Source organism: Elephantulus edwardii, unplaced genomic scaffold, assembly GCF_000299155.1.
Source record: "Elephantulus edwardii isolate Elephantulus edwardi_28Jun2011 unplaced genomic scaffold, EleEdw1.0 scaffold00045, whole genome shotgun sequence".
Lineage (NCBI taxonomy): Eukaryota > Metazoa > Chordata > Mammalia > Macroscelidea > Macroscelididae > Elephantulus > Elephantulus edwardii.
Window position 1 is genome coordinate 1,078,763 of NW_006399795.1, and position 18,385 is coordinate 1,097,147.

General features: G+C 42.9%; 1 protein-coding gene across 2 annotated transcripts in view; it reads right to left on the bottom strand.

Moving 5' to 3' along the window:
• CLCN6 (chloride channel, voltage-sensitive 6) overlaps positions 1-18,385 on the bottom strand; it is a 40,036-nt gene that overhangs the window by 9,800 nt on the left and 11,851 nt on the right. Inside the window, exons 3-13 of one of the 2 annotated variants that reach the window (XM_006885749.1) lie at positions 17,666-17,731; positions 16,302-16,367; positions 13,055-13,121; positions 10,811-10,917; positions 10,151-10,277; positions 9,446-9,513; positions 8,253-8,311; positions 7,163-7,295; positions 4,715-4,828; positions 4,300-4,466; positions 3,623-3,749 (exon numbers count right to left, since the gene is read on the bottom strand). In XM_006885749.1, the coding sequence (XP_006885811.1) occupies positions 3,623-3,749; positions 4,300-4,466; positions 4,715-4,828; positions 7,163-7,295; positions 8,253-8,311; positions 9,446-9,513; positions 10,151-10,277; positions 10,811-10,917; positions 13,055-13,121; positions 16,302-16,367; positions 17,666-17,731 (1,101 nt within the window). The remainder of the gene's footprint in view (positions 1-3,622; positions 3,750-4,299; positions 4,467-4,714; positions 4,829-7,162; positions 7,296-8,252; positions 8,312-9,445; positions 9,514-10,150; positions 10,278-10,810; positions 10,918-13,054; positions 13,122-16,301; positions 16,368-17,665; positions 17,732-18,385) is intronic. The other variant, XM_006885750.1, reaches the window with a different exon arrangement.

The window sequence follows — 18,385 nt, forward strand, 5'->3', positions numbered from 1 at the left end:
AATAAAGATACAGGTGGGTTATGGGTTTGGTTTTTTGCCCCTGGATTAATTTCTATTGATGACTGTAGAGATGACACGTATGTGGACATTAGAGGTGACGGGTCTATAAATCCTACCAGAAGAACCTGGTGAAGCGCTACAGCTGCATGAAGGCCTCGTCAGGAAACAGGCCAGCGCCCCCTATAGGTGGAACCTTCAGGGAGCAGCGGGGACAGTGTAGAGAGCCCTGTGCAGCAGCTCTCAGCCGAGCAGAGAAAAGCTCAGAGTTGAGAAGACAGCTTAAGAATCAACAAATTCAGAGCCGCCCAAACTGCGTCTGGAGGAACAGAAGGCTCTCTGGAAAGAGCTGTGCTGTCAAATGCACTAAACAGTCCTAGCTTTTTCTTGGAAATCAGTGTATCTGCTAAAAGCAAGAGCCCAGGCTCCACCACCAGAGAGATTTCTGTCTTTCTTTCACTAGTGACCTTGGGTAAGACAGTCTGTGACACTTCAGTTTCTTCATCTACAGAGTATCCACCTTATGGCACACAGCCTGATACCATGTTACACCTCAATCAACCAGCAATCTAACATAGCTGCTATGAGTATGGCCTCAGAGTCAGACTGTCTTGCTCAAAACTTGGCTCAGTCACTTAGCAGCACCAAGTGAGGTTGCCAAGACTTTACACTGCCTCCGTTCTCTCCTCTGTAACATTGGGGATATCACTAGCAAACATGGTTGTGTTTATTTAAGTAAAGCGCTCAGTGAAATACCTGGAATAATAAATGTGTTCTAGGACAGAAGGAGAATTGACGCCTTTGAGCTGTGGTGCTGGAGAAGAGTACTGAATGTACCATGGACTGCCAAGAAAACAAACAGATTCATCCTAGAGAGGGTTAAACCAGGCTACTCCTTGGAGGCAAAGATTCTGGGGCTTCGTCTGACATACTTTGGACATGTTGCAAGGAGAGACAGGACAGGTCTTTGGAGAGGGACACCATGCTGGGTAGAGTAGAGGGACAGCGCAGGAGGGGAAGACACTCTATGAGGTGGACTGATTCAGTGACTGGGGTCATCGGGATGGGTGTGTCAGAGGCAATGCGATTGGCACAGGATAGAGCAGGGTTTAGGGCTGTTGTACACAGGACCGCTATGAGTCGCAAACGACTCGACGGCGCATAACAACAACCACTAGACAACATGGCTGTGTTTATATAGATAAAGAGATCAGTGGAAAATGTGGCACAAACTCAATGTCCAATAACTCATCTAATGTCCCACTATTCAGAAGATAATTTTTAATAATATATTAATTCTCTCTCTTTCTCTCGCATTGCCGTGGAGTTGGAACCAACTCACAGCTGACCCTCCCAGCTGTTTTCTGAGGCTATAAATTGCATGCGAGAAGACTGCCTGTCTTTCCCAGGGTAGAGTGGATTGGAACTGCTCAAGTCGCCACCTCTGAGTTTGTGGTGCAAATCCCTATGGACTATGTCACCAGATCTCCCTTAAGTATTAAAGGCTCAAAGAAATCCTGCACTAGAGAAACGTGTGGTGCGAAAAGCTAAGCTGCTAGTCAAAAGGCTGGCTATATGCCCTCACCCAGCAGTTACCTGGGGGAAAGATGGGGGCAACCTGCTTCTGTAAAGAGTACTGGAGTTTAGAACCCCTGTGGGGCAGTTCTACTCTGGGACATGGGGTCACTATGATTCAAAATCAACTTGCTGGCTCTTGACAATAACGCATTTGAACAAAGAACAGTTTGCTAGGAATCCTCTATTCTCCAATGTTACAAAGAACTTATTTTGGAAAAAAACACTGGCCTAGTAACGAAGCAGTCTTAGGCAAGATTCACAACACTTTTTCTGGCACATTTTTTCTGTAAAAATCCCGAGGGTAAATACTTCAGATTTATGGGCTGCATGAGTCTCTGTCATATATATTCTTCTTTTTAAAAAACCCTTTAAAACAGTAAGTTTTGCTTTGAACCCAGGCAAAAACAAGGAGTTGCCAGGGGATAGATTTGGCTTACAGGTTGTAGTCTGCTGATCTAATACATTCTGGCCACTCTTGGACTGTTCTCTCGGGACATTTAAGATGCCTATGGGGATCAAGTGGCCCTAATGGGGCTTAGAGAGAGCCAAGAGGCTACTTGGGAGCCATGAAAAGGACTATAAAAACAAACTTAAAAACCACAATGAGGTACCATCTCACTCCAGTAACAGTGGCAAAGTTTAACAGGACAGAAAGTAATAAATTGGAGAGGATGTGGTCAGACAGGAACTCTTAAACATTGTTGGTGGGATTGTAAAATGGTACAACCACTCTGGAAGGCAGTCTGGCGCTTCCTCAAAAAGCTGAGCATGAAATTCCATATGGTCCAGCTATTCCACTTGGAATATACCCCAGAAAATGAGAACTGAGGAACTGAGGCATAATGGAGACTTGTACACCAATGTTCATAGCAGCATTATTCACCATCACAAGAACATGGAAAGAGCCCAAATGTCCAACCACAATCGAATGGATTGAGAAATTATGGTACATTCACATAATGGAATATTATGCAGTATGTAGGAGCAATGATTTTGTAAATTATTACCTAGCCTGGGAGGGGCTAGAGAGCATTACGCTGAGTGAACTCACTCAGTCCCACAAGGACAAATGTTGTATAAAACCATTACTGTAGAATGAGTATGAGGAGCCGGGGGGGAGGGTCCAAGCAGAGGGATGAGGATGTGTGTGGGGAAGGGCACGGATCATGGAGTTATACAATTTGATGTTATACAATTTGGTGGTGAGGGAAATTGGGAGAATCTGGTCTGAAAAACATTGTATTAGAATTTTGTAAGTAAACTAGGGTAATTAAAAAAACAACCAAAAACAAAGACTTAAGAAGAGACAGAACAACAGACCTCCCTGATCAGAGTGCTTAGACCCACTGGGGAGAACTTATTTTAAAAAAAAACAAAAACAACTAACACCCTAATAGCTAAGCTCCATGAGCTGTCTCACTGACCTTGTCTTTCAGAAAAAGGTTCTTGAAAATATCACACACCCCTGGGAAGGGAAAATGCAAAACGGACATATGCTTTAAAAGAAAAAAAAAAGTGAAGAAGGTGGCAGATGAACAATATCACTGACAAAATATTTGTAATTGTTGATGTTGGATAATTTTAAAAAACCCAAAAAACATCATCACAAAACCTAGGATGTGCTAGTAAAGGAGAAAACCTAAAGATTGGGATAGAGTTCCCAATGAGAACCTTTAGATGACACAGGAGTTGGGGAGGCCGTTTACCTTGCAACAGAGATATCCTTTCTCCATCTCAGGAGTGACACAGACATAGAGAGATTGGATGGCTAAACTGGGCCTAGGAGAAGCCATGGACAGCCAATGGTGTCCCTTCCACAGTGTCCAACAGTGGAGGACACAAAGCTGGAGGAGACAGATGGAGTCTGGACACTTACTCTCTAGGTAAAAGATACTATTCATTCCTGCATCTCTTAGGAATCACCCGGGTATGAAGAAATGAGCCCAGCACATCTACTGCCTCAAAATAAAGAAAGACAAGCCAGACCCTCCTGGGTGCTCCTTCCGGGTGGGAGTTACAATTAAAGGAAGCGGGTGCGCTGGGTTACCTGGAGCTGGAATGAGTCATTACCGATTTGACTCGAAGAAGACATCTGTCGGCATTCTCCAAGCACCATCGAGGCCACAAATACCACCACAGTGGTTACCAGAGACACCAAGAGGCTCTCTAAGACTCTGGGAAAGAGAGCACAGCTGTTACTACAGTCTTGGGCACTCAAAAGCACAAGCCTGTCTAGTCCCAACCCTCATGTTTCCAAAAGGTATTCACACACAGCCCCTCGTCAGTCATGTATGCTGAAAGCCATCTGCTGTGTCCTGGCCATTTGTACATTAAAATGTTATCAGTAAAGTGGGCTGCTTCACCCACATCATCTCTCTCCAAGGAAAAGAGTGGCCTTCCATGGGAACTTCAGGGGGATGACAGTCTGGGGGTGAGGGAGGATGCCCCCAGCAGGGCGACCCATATGGACCCTCTGGACTCTGAAATGTGCCAAATCAAGTCAGGCTGGGATTTACCCAGCAGCTCTGACATGAATTAAGCTCAGGTCAATTTTCTGGTCGGACAGAGTATAACCCTGTTCACACTCTGAGTCCTAGATGTAAGAGCAGAGGTGGGTTGGGAAGCAGGGTCTGTTCACACGATTGTCTTCCTCAGGAGAGACGGCCCCACTCGCACGAAGCTCAGGGAGCCCCAGCGAGCTGGGGGAGGCGACTGCGCAGGTACCTGACAAGCTTAGGTTTCGGGTGCACGTTTCGCATACGGTATTTTGCAAGCCTCTTGTTCACACAGTTGAATGTGGCTCCCAGGAGGCCCCCAATGACCCCCATGATGACGAAGAAACCCAAATCCATAGCTGTCCAGAGGTGACATTTTTTATCAGAGTCAGAGCACTGAGAGAAGGGAAAAGGGAGGGAGAGAGAAAAAGCAGAGAGCCCATGAGAACAGGAAGGGGCAGGAGAGAAGACAGAAACAGGAGCGGTGCCACCCTCTCTGAGTCAGGACCCTGCCCACACCGACCATAGGGCATCACAGGGCAGACACTACAGGGCTAGAGAGGCCCCTGGCGAAGCAGAACCTGCCTTCTGATCATTTCTCTTTGGGACTTGAGAGGCTCGTGGGGGAAATAAACAAGGCGTACCTTGAACTCGCCAAAGTTCAGCAATCCAGGGAGCTGGAAAGCACCCCAACTTCCAAACTGAATTCCAGAACGAAAGAAGTTGAGGGTGAAGGTGGCAGACATGGAACAAAAGAGCTGGAGGACGGGGGATAAAAACACAAGATGACTCAGTAGCCACAAGTCTTACTTTCCCAACACCTGCTCATAAAACCTGATAATCTACAGAAACCTGGCCACTCCAGGTTTACATACAAGGATATGGCATGTGCTGTAGTAAATACATTTCAAGTGCGAATAATGTCAAATCAGGCTCTGCCAGAAAGGAAGACTGTTCTGCTCCGAGGCAGGAGACTTGAGGGCAAGGCCTGGCTCCACCACCTCCTGCCTCATGGCTACAGCCATGGTCAGGTTCACTGCCAGGTTGTCCATTAACTCACAGTGACCCTAAGTGCAACAGATCGAAACTCTGCCAAGCCTAAGCCACCTTCATAATCTGGGCTGTGTTTAAGCCTCTGTGCAAATCCATCTTACTGAAGGTCTTCCTCTCTTCTGCTGACCCTCTACTTTTCTAAGCATGATGCTCTTCAGGGACTAGCTCCTCCGGACAACACGCTCAAAGGATGTGAGACAATGTCTCATAAGGTGTGAGTTTAAGGAGCAGGTGGATGCACGTTGTCCTGGACATACTGGCTTGTTCTTCTGGCAGACCACAATAGTTAATATTCTTCACCAACACCGCAATTTAAAAGGTATCAACTCTTCTTTGGTCTCCTTATTCACCTACTGTCAGATGAACAGGAAGCAACTAAACATTGTGACTTGGATTACACACACCTTCACCTTTGAACTGCCATCTGTACACTTCAGCATTTTAAAGAGGTCCTACGCTGCAGACTTGCCCATTCATTGTTATTTATCATTGATAAATTGACTGCTGCTTCATAGGCGTTGATTGTGGATCCAAGTAAAATGAAATTGCTGACAATAATTTCACTGTTTTCTCCATTTACCATGTTTACTCGTTCAGTTGTGAGGATGTTTTTATGTTGAGGTGTAATCCAAATTGAATGGTATAGTTTCACTAATTATTGCTACAAACAAGCAAGGTTTTGTCATCTGCCTAGCACCAGTTTCTGCAAGCAAGGTTGTGTTATATGCATATCACAAGCTGGTGATGAGTCTTCTTCAATCCTCATGCCACACTCTCCTTCATACAGCCCAGTGTCTTGAATTATTCGCTCAGTGTACTGACTGGACAGGTGTTGTAAAATGATACAACTCTGACACCGACTTTTCCTAATTTTAAACCATGCGGAATACCCTTGTTCTGTTCAAATGACAGCTTCTTGCTTCTATGTACAGGTTCCACATCAGCACATTTAAGTGTTTGGGAATTCCCATTCTGTGCAATGTCATCCATAATGTATTATGAGCTCCACAGCAGACACCTTTGCACATCTGCTAAAACACAAGTAGGCATCATTTTTATTTGCCATACTGTAGTGTCGTGCATGTTGCGATGATGCTGGAAGCGATGCCGCCAGTATTTTAAATATCGGTAGGGTCACCATGATGTGTAGATTTCAGAAGAGCTTCCAGAGGGAGACAAACTAGGAAATAGGCCTGACCATGCACTTCTGAAATAACGGCCTCTGAAAATCTCATGATTAGCAGTGGACCACTGTCCAACATATAGTTAACCTGTATGTCAGAGCAGAAGTGCTCTGTAAGGCTTCCGAGGCTTTTAGCAATCTTTCTCCTATGTAGCATCTGGGTAGATTTGAACTGTAAACCTTTAGATCAGCAGCTGAGTACTCAACAGCTGAGCCACTAGAGTATGCGTATGAGTATCTATTGTTGTTAGATGCTGTTGAGTTGAGTACAACTCATGGCGACCCTATCTATGAATAACAGGTCTGAACCCTGTCTTATCCTTTGCCATCTTCACATGTCTTACTTCACACTAGAGCCCACTGCAGCAGTCACCATGTCCATCCACCCGGTCAAGGCTCTTCCCCTCCTTCGGTGACCCTCTACCATTCCAAGCATTATGGCCCCCTCCAAGAAATAGCCTCTCAGCAACATGTCCAAAGCACATGAAGTGAAGCCTCATCACCTTTGCCTTCAAAGAGCACTCCGGCTGCACCCTCTCCAAGACATATCTGTTTGTTCTCTTGGCAGTCCATGGGATGTTCAGTGCTATTCTCTTAACAACATAGCTCAAAGGCATCAATTCTTCTTCTGTCATCCCTATTTACTGTCCATTTCTCAGATGCACAGCACGTGATCAGAAAGACCATGGCCTGAATCAAACGCACCTGATGGGTATCTAGGACAAAGGAATTTCTGACAGATTCAATTCTCCTAGTGTGATCAAAACGACCATTAAATGTCTAAGTCAGAGATGTCCACTCTAATTCTGGGGCTTGATGAAGTTTCGAACAATGTTGCCAGTGAAAGTGTCCTCACCACTTTCCATGTGAGTCCTTGGTTCCAAAAGGACGAGCCCTCCTCCAGACTGAACAGGGTCCCCCCAATAGGAGCCCCAAAAGCAGCAGCAACTCCAGCTGCTGCCCCAGCTGATACGAAGTCTCGCTTGTCTCTAAGGAAAGAAGAAAGAGGGTTTATCAAAAAAGCCTCTTCAGGTTGCAAATGCCTGCTTTCCACATCCTAATCCAGGCATTTTACCGCATGGCTTATGAGCCCTGGCAACTGTGGAAAGGCAGTTCTCTATGAGCCTCGGGAGCAAATAAATTCATTTTGGAGCCAAATGCCCTCTTCTGGCATGGTCCTCTGGGTGTGGTGACTCTGAAGTTGGGGGACCAACACCAACATAAGCCTATGAACAACATCTCAGCTACTATCTCAGGAGGCACATGAGGGATTCCTACATCACTGCTGAACCACATTCCGTCCAAATAACCCCACAGTATTAGTGAAAATACCCAAATGCTGGTTATCTCCACAGGAGCAGGTGCACAATGACATGAATGGACTCCTCAACTCTAAAAGCCTTACCAGAAGTGCAGGTAAGAAACACAATTATCAAAGAGCTCGGAAATTGACTGAGAACAGCCTCTTTCAACCAGCAATATAGTAAAACCAATGAAATAATCTTGGAATACGAAGCACACTCTTGATAACACATGCCCATGGATTTTGTCAACTTTTCAATCTTGGAACCATTGCCTGAGATGCAAAGAGCTGGGAAATTGACTGAGAACAGCCTCTTTCAACCAGCAATATGGTAAAAACCAATGAAATAATCTGGGAATACAAAGTACACTCCTGATAATATGTGTCCATGGACTTTGGCAACTTTTTAATCTTGGCACCATTGTCCGAGATGCTTCTAGGACTTATGTCTTGGGAAAATAAGAATTGTGATGCCAGCTTGGCCTCTTGGTTTTTTATTTTCAGAGAGGTAACTCAAAGCCCCTTCTCTTCTGCCAGGAGGGCTTCTTATGCAACTTGCCAGGCTGGAGAAAATATTACATCTGACTGGTAGTAAGTTAAACACTTGCTTTTTTAATAAACCCAATTTCCAATTTTTCCATACCTGTCACTTCTGAAATAGGGGAAGTTAAACTGGATCTTCCGTAAGGAGATGCTCTGGAACTGAAACAAGAGGAAATAGTCAGAGAGGGCCAACAAGGCACTGAGCTGCAGGAGTCCCCGGCACCTGGGGTCCCTCTGCTCCAGCACAGCTGGGCCGGTATGCTGCTAGAAGAGAGGAGGCCAGGACAGCAACCTGGAAAAAATGAGCCATCACCCTTGGGAAGAAAATCTTTTTCTTAGCTTCATTTTCTAGACTCTTCAGGGACTTAGTTTTCTATACAGAGATAAATGAAAAAGCAAAGGGGGAAAAATCGAAGAGCAGTGGGTTGGGAGGTATGAAAAGCTACTGCAGCAGAGAAAGGTAGTAGTTCTGGGGGATGTCGTTAAGTGAGGAGGCCAAACAGTTCTTTTTCAATCTGTTCAGCATATTTTCCTGCTGACATTCAGTTCATGCTTGGCTTCTAGCTCCTTCCCGGCTGACTTCTGGGAGACCTGGGACTTGATGTAAAGGAGCTGTGGCAGCAGTAACTGGGATAACTGAGAGATGAGTCCTGGAAAGGCTTTTCTTGCCTTTGCCTCAAGGCCTCACAATTCACAGTTAACTCCCTCCCCTCAGAACTTGAGAGGTGTGCTACACAAGGAACAGGGACTTCTTAGGTATGCAGGCCAGGAGTAAGAATAGAAGCTCTGGAGTCCTGAGATAGCTCCTTAGCTTCTCTGAGCCTCAGTTTCCTCTTCTGAGAATGGGAACGATGCCAACAACAAAACATGCAAGGTGACTAGACAAAAGAAAAGTCAGAGTCTAGCTCAGTATGGCACATAGCATTTAACAAATACTAGCTGTTGTTATTATTACTGTCTTCCTTTACATGGAATTCACAAAGGATTATCTCTAAAACCATGTTACTCAGTGCTTTTAGCTTCTTGAGATTTGGCTATGCTAAGCTGGCATATCAATAAATCCCAAGTGCAGGCATGTGCCAATGGCGATGGGGATCCCATGTTAACTTCCACACAGACTTCCTCTTTATATAATTTTGGTGTGGAGGACTTAGCAGTGCACTGTTATGACTCTACATACAAACTGCCTGCTCGCCTGCATCAAGGAGCACATTTTCAAAATATCAACCCACATTGACAACTTCAGAGCAGATTCTAAAACCACAGACAATGGATGAGAATCCCAGCCCTTACCTGGGGGAGGCCGGCTCCCACCACTGCTCCACTGTGGATCATGGGACCTTCTTTCCCAACAAACAGCCCTGAAACAAGGGAAAAGATAGCCAGTTAAGGCAGGAAGACCTCTGGGTCAGGACACCTTTGCCACGTCAATCTTTGCCATAAGAATATAAAATAATGACTGCACAACTTTAAAAGACTGTGAGTCATATTCCATCAAACAAGCTCATGAAAAGCTCACCGTAAAAGGAAATACACTTAAAATTCCAAATCAGGTGTCAACACATAGCGCATGGGCCAAGTCCACTTTCACACAGCGTAAGAACTTATACACATTCTTAAATGGATGTATTTTATATGACTATATAAGCACCCCAGTAACATTCCTGATTTTGCCTCTTGGCCCACAGAACCTAAAATATTTACTGTCTTGCTATTTAAAGAAAAAAATTTGCTAGTCTCTTTCTCTAAATTCATGAGAAAAGTTCTGCTAAACAGGTTAACTCCATAAATCAACTAGAAAGCCAACGTCAAAACAGAATGCGATGCTCCTCAAGAGATTTATGATTAACACGTTAACAGAGTCTGCATTTGTGAAAAATATCCCATCATCAAAATGAGTAGTTCCTCTTTCCATCCAAATTGAACTAATTCACAAACTTAATGCTTCCTGTTCTCATGCCCCTTCAATAAAGATAAAATCAGAAAGCCCCTTCTTACCTCCAGCCACGCTGAAGAGCACCCCAAAGACTTTGCAGAGCAGGGTCCGGAGACGGACAATTCCTGGCACCTTCACGCCATTCAGGTAGCATTTGATCTCAGGTATCCCTGAACCTGCAGCCACTGGCTGGGAGGGAGAGCAGGCACACTCATGAACTCAAGAACCCACCAGTTTACCAGCTCATCCTCAACAGGATGGGCACCGGAGACAGTGCTGGTTTTCTGCTCAAGCAAACCTTGGCATCAGCATCCCTGGACGGCTTGTTAGCACAACACTGACTTGGGGGCTCTACTCACAGAGCTTTTCATTTGGTAGGTCTGATGTACAACCCGCAAATTTTTATTTCTGATCCGTTCCAACATCCTCTGGGAGCTTTCAATCATTACCAGAGACTCCTAGAGATTCTGATCTACTTGGTTGATCTAGTCAGTCTTTCTAATACTGATTTAAGGTGGAGGACCACCATTCTAATCATGATATTCCCTTTGAATGAATCCAAGCAGAGGTTAAAAATTTTACTTTAAAAAACATTTCTAAGTGAATAGCAGGCCACTTTCTGCAGAAATCCATACTCCAAGTCTAACCTGGCCTTCTGGAAATGGGAAAGGAAGAAAACAGTGCAGGGACTAAATAGCTCACAAGCAAATGGAATACCTCACCTCAATTAGGACAAGAAGGCTCCCCAGGAACACAAAGGTCAGGTTAAAGCCCAAGAGCTCAAGGAGGGACAGGGCGAGGCAGCCTCTCCTGCTGCATTCTTCCACCGCTGAGAAGCTGGGTTAAGGAAATCGTGTCCACCACCAATCAAGCACCGTCACTGCATCTCTGGAAAGGGTATAGCTTCTCCTCTTCCAGAACATGCTGGCCATCTTCTAGACATACTTTCCTGTCCTCTGTGCATGTGTGCGCACGCGCAAATTCTTTTCAGATGCCTTCTATGCTAGGAACCATTTTCAAATTGCAGAATATTTAAAACATTACAATAAAAGACTACACCCTCCCCACAACCCTAGCATTTAACACATCTCAACCTTTTATATTTGTTTCCATTTAAAATGTGAAGCTTTATAAAAATAGACCAAAAGTCTGTTTCACTTCCTTTTTGATGAAACTAATCTGAAATTACACTTTTCTCTACACATTTTTCTACATATCTATATTGCTCTATGTTTTAAAAATTAAAATAAATGGTACTATATCTTATGTACATTCTATAACTCAAATCTTCACCACTGAGTAGGATCTGACTCAATTAACCCTCCAGTGGGTCTTCTGAGGCTAGAAATTGCAAGACAGGAGACTGTCCATCTTTCTCCCGAATAGTAGCTGTTGGTTTCAAATCACTTGTCTTTGAATTAGGAGTCCAACTTCTTCTCCCACTAGGTCACGAAAACTCTCTCCACATTCTACAGATTCCTTTTTTTCTCTTCTTTAACATAAAGTTTTTCTGAATCAGTCATGTTGTTATGTCATTTATTTAAACATCAGTATAAAATTAAGACTGTAAGAACACACTATCATTTTTCAATCTTTCTCTTTGATTCTCACTTTCTGCCACCAGAAAGTGTCAGTGAGGATCTCTGCACAAATCTAAAGTATATAAACAGAAGAGGAACTTTGGGTCATAGGGATATACACCTTTCTTTATGCTTTCAACTTGCACTTTGTGGTTTAGGTGAGGTGAGCAATTTTTCCTGAAGTTGACATCCTGCAAATTGCCTGCCTACATTCTCAGCTCCCTTTTCTGTTAGGCTGTGATTTTTCCCCTGCTTACTGAATCGTGTGAGTTCATTATGAACTCTGTATACGTTATTGCTGTTCTCTCACTCATATGCATACCAGGTAACAATTACGGGTTACCAATCCTGTTTCCCCTTTGTTTAAAGGCGTTTTACTACTGTGATGGTTGTTTAGGATTTTGTGGTGTTTTTCTAAAGAGCATTTCCTTTGATGTCAAGTTTATCAAATTTTCTCTTTGTAATTTGTCTTGCTGGGCTTTGTCTAAGAAATCATTCCACAGTCTGGCCTTCATAATTCAAAGCCCACTGCCCTGCTTCCGACTTGCAGTGACCCTGCAGCATAGCAGAACTGCCCTCTAGCACTTCCAAGTCTGCAGCCTTCATGGAAACAGACAGTAGCTGAAGGATTAAGGGGAATCGGAAGTAGCCAAGCACACTAACAACTGTGTCCCATGACCCAATGGGCTACCAAGGCTCCTATGTCATCATATTATCTCTTTAAAATTTTGTTTTGCCTCTTTATAGCTTAAATCCATCTGGAATTTATCTTTATTGTACATAGTAGGAATCTATTTTTACCATTATCTCATATGGGTAATCAAATGTCCTGGCATCTTTTACTAATGCATCTCCTCCCCACTGGCTTGCAACACTAACTTCGTCATTCTCCAAATGTCTACATCTATATGAGCCAGGCTCTGCCTATTTTCCTATTGAAATAATCAGTGGAAAAGGTATTCTTGTTTTAAGCAGTAGATCTAGATTATTTAAGCCTTGGCATTTAATAGGACATGTTCATCTGCTTGTTCAAAAGCCTTGACTTCTTTTGGCCCTTTTCTCATCTATATATTTATTTTTTACTATTCATTCACTGTTGCTGATGTCCATAAAATTTTGCAAGAGAATTTTCAAGTTTTATGATAAACTCTATTTTAACTATTACTACTTTCATGGTATTTGTGTCCTATTGGCCATGAACATGATTCTATCTTCCTAGTTATTCAAGTCTTCTCTTTGTGTCCTCTAGTGATTCAAAAACATAAAGAGGAGTAGCTAATAAAAAAAACCAGCCCTTCAAAGATCTCCAAACAATGATATCTAGACTACAAAATAGTCTTGGTACTGCTAACTGTTCAGGAACACTAGGAATCATGAAAAGGATACATGTTTGCACCACTCCAAACTTGAGCTGGGTGAAAAGCCGCACGAAAAAATCCACAAAGAGACCCACCTGCAAAGAACAAGAGGTTCATCAAACAGGCTCCTTCCTGGGGGCATGACAGGTACTTCTGAAAGGCTCTCCAGTCCCCATGCAGTCATGGTAACTGGCCAAGGGCACCAGATTACCAGCCAGCAATGCATGAATGACTGACTTTCTATTAGTCATTCTGACTTCTGAGGTAATCCCTGCTCCAGCCTGGTCCTCTTACCTTGCAAAGAACGAAAGAAGGGAGTACAACTAAAGAGAGGTTGAAGCAAAGTAAAATACACAGGAGGACAGATGAAGAATAGAATATGAGATCAAGGAAGCTACCCTATGATCAAAAAACGATTCATTTTGAATTGTTCAACTGCCAAACTTCAAGGTAGGGTCAGGAAGAGAATTTTACAATTATCTGGAATACTCAGTGAGTAAGCAAGCACATAAAACCATTCCCACTGCTGTCAAGCAGATGCTGACCTTACAAGACCCCCGCAAGGTTCCCAGCTGTAACCTTTAGGAGCACAGACTGCTACACTTTCCCCCTATGGAACAGCTGGTGGGTTTAAACTGCTAACCTTTCGGTCAGCAGCCCAGCATCTACTCAACATGTCTCCAGGGCTCTTGAACATGCTTCTAAATTAGGAAATTATTTCTAAAGATAATACTTATCCCAGGGTATATGGTTTCTCCATGTTTGTTATGACTATTTTAAAAGCCCAATTTTCACTTACTCTGATGAAGTAGAAGAAAAACAAAACAGTGCTCTGCTATTCTACTCTCAGTGTTCCAAAAAGAAAGACTGGTCTGTGTGGATTCCGCATCAAAAGCTTCATGCCTTTAACTCTGACCTAACACAAGCCAATGCCTGGAGGCCTTTTAATATAGAAGCAATAAATGATAACAGATCAAAGGACTAAAGTCAGTAGCAAGTAGACCTGGTTGCTGGGTTACAAAGGTCTATCTGTCATTATATTATATTATTATGTGAGTTCAAGGTTAAACTGCTGGTACTGATAAACGACAGCCCAATGGAGTTTGATAAGAAAGAGGCAGAATGACCAATAGCTACATGGCTAATGACTAGGATCATAAGGAAAGGTGTAACCAGAAACAGACAGAGCAAAACAGTTGCCTTGACATTTCAATACAAGAGCCCAATCAGTTCAAATTCCTTCCAAAATGGTACTTATGGGATGTAAGAGGCCTTCTGAATGCCAATAATCGTATCCAGCTGGATGGTCCTTTGTTGTTGTTAAGTGCCACTTAGTCGCTGGTGACCCATAGCGGCCCAATGTACAACAGTCCTAAACCCTGCTCTAACCTGTGTCAATCTTATTGTCTCCAACACAACTACTTCCATTACCCCAGTCACTGAATCAATCCATCTCATCACGAAAGCACTGTCCCTCCACCCTCCCAAGCATGACGTCCCTCTCCAAGGACTGGTCCCTTCTTGCCACAGGCCCAAAGTATGTCAGATGAAGCCCCAGAATCCTTGACTCCAAGGAGCAGGCTAGGTTAACCCTCTCCAGGAGGAGCCTGTTCGTTCTCTTAGCAGTCTACAGTACATTCAATACTATTCTCCAGTACCACAGCTCTAAGGCATCAATTTTCCTAACATCCGTAGTCATTGTCCAGCTCTCTGATGCACAGCAAGTGATTGCAAAGACTGTGGCCTGTATCAGGTGCATCTTAGTCTCCAAACTGACATCATTGCTCTTCAGTACCTTGGAGAGGTCTATGACAGCACACTTTCCCAACAAAATATATCTTTTAATTTCCTGGCTGCTGGTGTCAAGAGTGTTGACTGTGGAGTCAAGCAAACTAAAGCTGTGAACAATCTCAATCTCTTCACAATCCATCATGATGCTGCCAATTGGCTCAGTGGTGAGAATCTTTGTTTTTTTTGATACTGAGCTTCAATCCATATTGAAGGCTGCAGTCCTTGACCTTCAGCAGCAAGTGCTTCAGTTCCTCCTCAGTTTCAGCGAGCAGAGTTGTGCCATCTGCATAACACAGATGGCTGATGAGTCTTCCTCCAATCCTGACGCCACACTTCTCATAGAGCCCAGTCTCCCGAATAATCTGTTCTGCATATCCTTTACCTCTGGATTGATCACAATAAAAGTGCTATGAAAAGGGAAATATGGTTGGCCTGTGTAGTTATGTTAAACACATGTTTACATTTTACAGATTTATCATACAGAGTTCAAGAATGAGATTTTTGGTAATTTATACTGAAAGGTGACAGGAAGGAATATATAGTAATTTATATAACCTTCTGTTCTAACCCTGAAGTCCCTGCGTGGTGCACGGCTGCTAACTAAAAGCATGGCAGCTTGAATCCACCCCAAGTTGCCACAGAAGAAAGTCTTGGCAAGCTACTCTGATGATTGTAATGTTGAATGAATGGAAAAATCAGAAAGCATGTCTCCCAGTGACGGATGGCTGAGTCTTCCAGCTTCTCTTGCACTAATAAATACTAAGTGCATAGTTATGGAGCCAGGCCTTTTCATATTATAGTCTTTGGCAAAGTTTCATATATTTCTCCCATCTGTGGATGTCTAAGCCCAGGAATGCCATTGTTCATCCAGGCATTTTCCTCCACCCACACTGCCACCTAACCTAGACTAAATTAGCAGGGAAGAAGTTCAGGGAAATAAAATGAAGTCACCGAGACCCACAGGGCCTGTCCCTCTCAATGACTTTATGCTAAAGGAAGGATGTTGTTGTTGTTGTTGATTGACATCAAGTTGAGCATGACTCATAGCAACACTATGAACAAAAGACCCAAAGCCTTTCTATAACTATCGTTTCTCAAAGTTCATAGAGTTTCCAGAGACATGTTGTTTAGGAAGTGGATATGTTGTCAAAATGTTGTACCTACAACTTTGTTTTTTCCTGATGGGGTAATCTTAGCATCCACTATGCATTCTGTTATCCACCTGGTAGGACTATAATCACATTGCATGAGGTTAAGTCTAAACCAAACCTTATAGCACTTAAAGGGCACCACAACTTTTAATTCACCAGACAAAAGTAACAGATGTAGGAAAAACTGTGTCAGGACTGCACAAACATACGGTGGATTTGAATAAGAAAAGGAAGCTTCTGTTATAATGACCAATGGCTTATATGCCAGACCAGGGCTGGATCCCACTCCCACCCCTCTGGCCCACCAGCTTGAGGAGCTCCCCCTCTGCTCACCAGCCCGGTGCAGACTCCAATGGCAAACACCACAATCCACTTCACTGCCTCATATCGTCGACCTTTCTGTTCACACAAGAAAAGAACGAATCAGTATGACAGGGCTCTGACAGCAGAGAAGACACTCACCTTTTCTAACCAGGTTTAAGACTAGAGCTCACATAGTCATCATACATGATGAAGATGAAGTACAGACCATGCGCTCTTTAAGAATGATGAATTCTCTGGGGCTTGTTTGTATCATTCAGTATAATCTGTTTAAGATTCATTGATATTGTCCAAAATTACATGAATTCCTGATCATTTTTAGTGATCCACTGTGTTGATTTTCTTTAGTCATTCATGTGCTAATGGACACTTGGATTGTTTCCACTTCTTTGCTACTAGAAACAATGCTGCAATAAAGGTGTGTTTATAAACTAATAAACCATTAGTTTATTATATAAAGCTAATAAACATTGTTGCTGTTGTGTACTGCAGAGTTGGAACCAACCCATAGCTGACCCTCCGTCGGGTTTTCAGAAGCAGTTAACTGCAGCGTTATTCACAAAAGCAAGAAAATGGAAACAGCCTAAATGACCATCAACAAATGAATGAACTGAAAAATTGGGGTACATTCACAAAATGGAGTACTATGTAGCACTAAGGAATAATGATTTTGTGAAATTCCACATAACATGAGTCTAGAAAGCACTACGTTGTATGAAATAAGTTAGTCACATAAGACAAATACTGCATAAGATGATTATTGTGAAAATATGAGAACTGAACAAGATATGTGTAAATGTTCAAAAAGGAAAAATGGGAGAAAAGGGGTCAGAAAAAGGAGAAGGGGGAAAATCACTAGGATAGCGGAGGTTAAGGGACATATGAGCCAGTGAAAGAACAGTAAAGAGTCAAGAAGGACTTGAAGAGATGGGTGACAACAGGCATAGATCAACAGTAAATTAATGACATAAAACAGTATGTAGGGGGTGAAGGAAATGGGAAAGTTCCTGTCTGAAAATTAATGTATTTATTTGAACTGTGTAAATAAACCAGTATAATAATTTTTAAAAAACCATCAAAACACACAAAAAAGTAAAATGTATATGAATCAAACAGAATGACTGCATGTAAACCGGTAAATGTTTTTAATTTTTTTTTTAATTATAGTAATAATAACAATGAAAGGCTGATGAATTTTAAGGGGGGCAGACCAGGTTCACCAACCTTCTAGTTGGCAGGATTACGGTCTAGGGAACAGATGCTAATAGTTTATTAAAGGTGTTAAAGGTCAAGTATAAGGATCTTTACCAGAGTATTAAGAACCAAAGAGAAGTTGGTGTAAGAACTAATCAGAGATCAAGAACTGTAGGGCTCACCTTATTATCCATAGTCTCCAAAACTTCTAGGTAAGGGTCATTGATACAGCGATCATAATCCAAACTCTGAAGAAAAGAATAATGCATGCTAATTTAAAAAAATTAATAAATCAGAACCCAGAAGGAAGTATCAAGAAAGTCAAAGTACGGACTTGGCAGCTTAACACCTGTGAACGGACCACCAACCCTACGCCCCTGGTGGCGTCCCAGCCCCGCTCCCCACCACCACTGGCACCCCAGCTCCGCCCCAGGGACATGAGAAAGTCCTTCACATGCTGCATTGAAAAACAAGGAACTAATGCAATATTATTCAAAATGGGTAACCCTGGAGGACATTATGCTGAGTGAAATATCTCAGTCACAAAAGGACAAATACTGCATAGTGCCACTGTTGTAAAACAGGACTGACATAGGGGTTGGGGGGAGACTGAGAAAGATGGGATAAATAATGTATACGGCTTTGAAACAGATGAGGGAAAGAACTGTTTAAAAGAGATATATGACTAGGTATAATTGTCATGACAAGAGTCCAGAATGAAGGCTGCATAATGGAGTGGACCTGGGGGGGAGGGATTGGAAAATGTTGAAAGAATTTTTCTCTTACTTTTCAGAGAGAACAGTGTACTGAGGTGGGGAAGGGGTGGGTAGGGAGAAAACTGCAACAATGAATGAATGGAAATCCAAAGTCTCTGTAAATTTTTATTATTAATAATAATAATA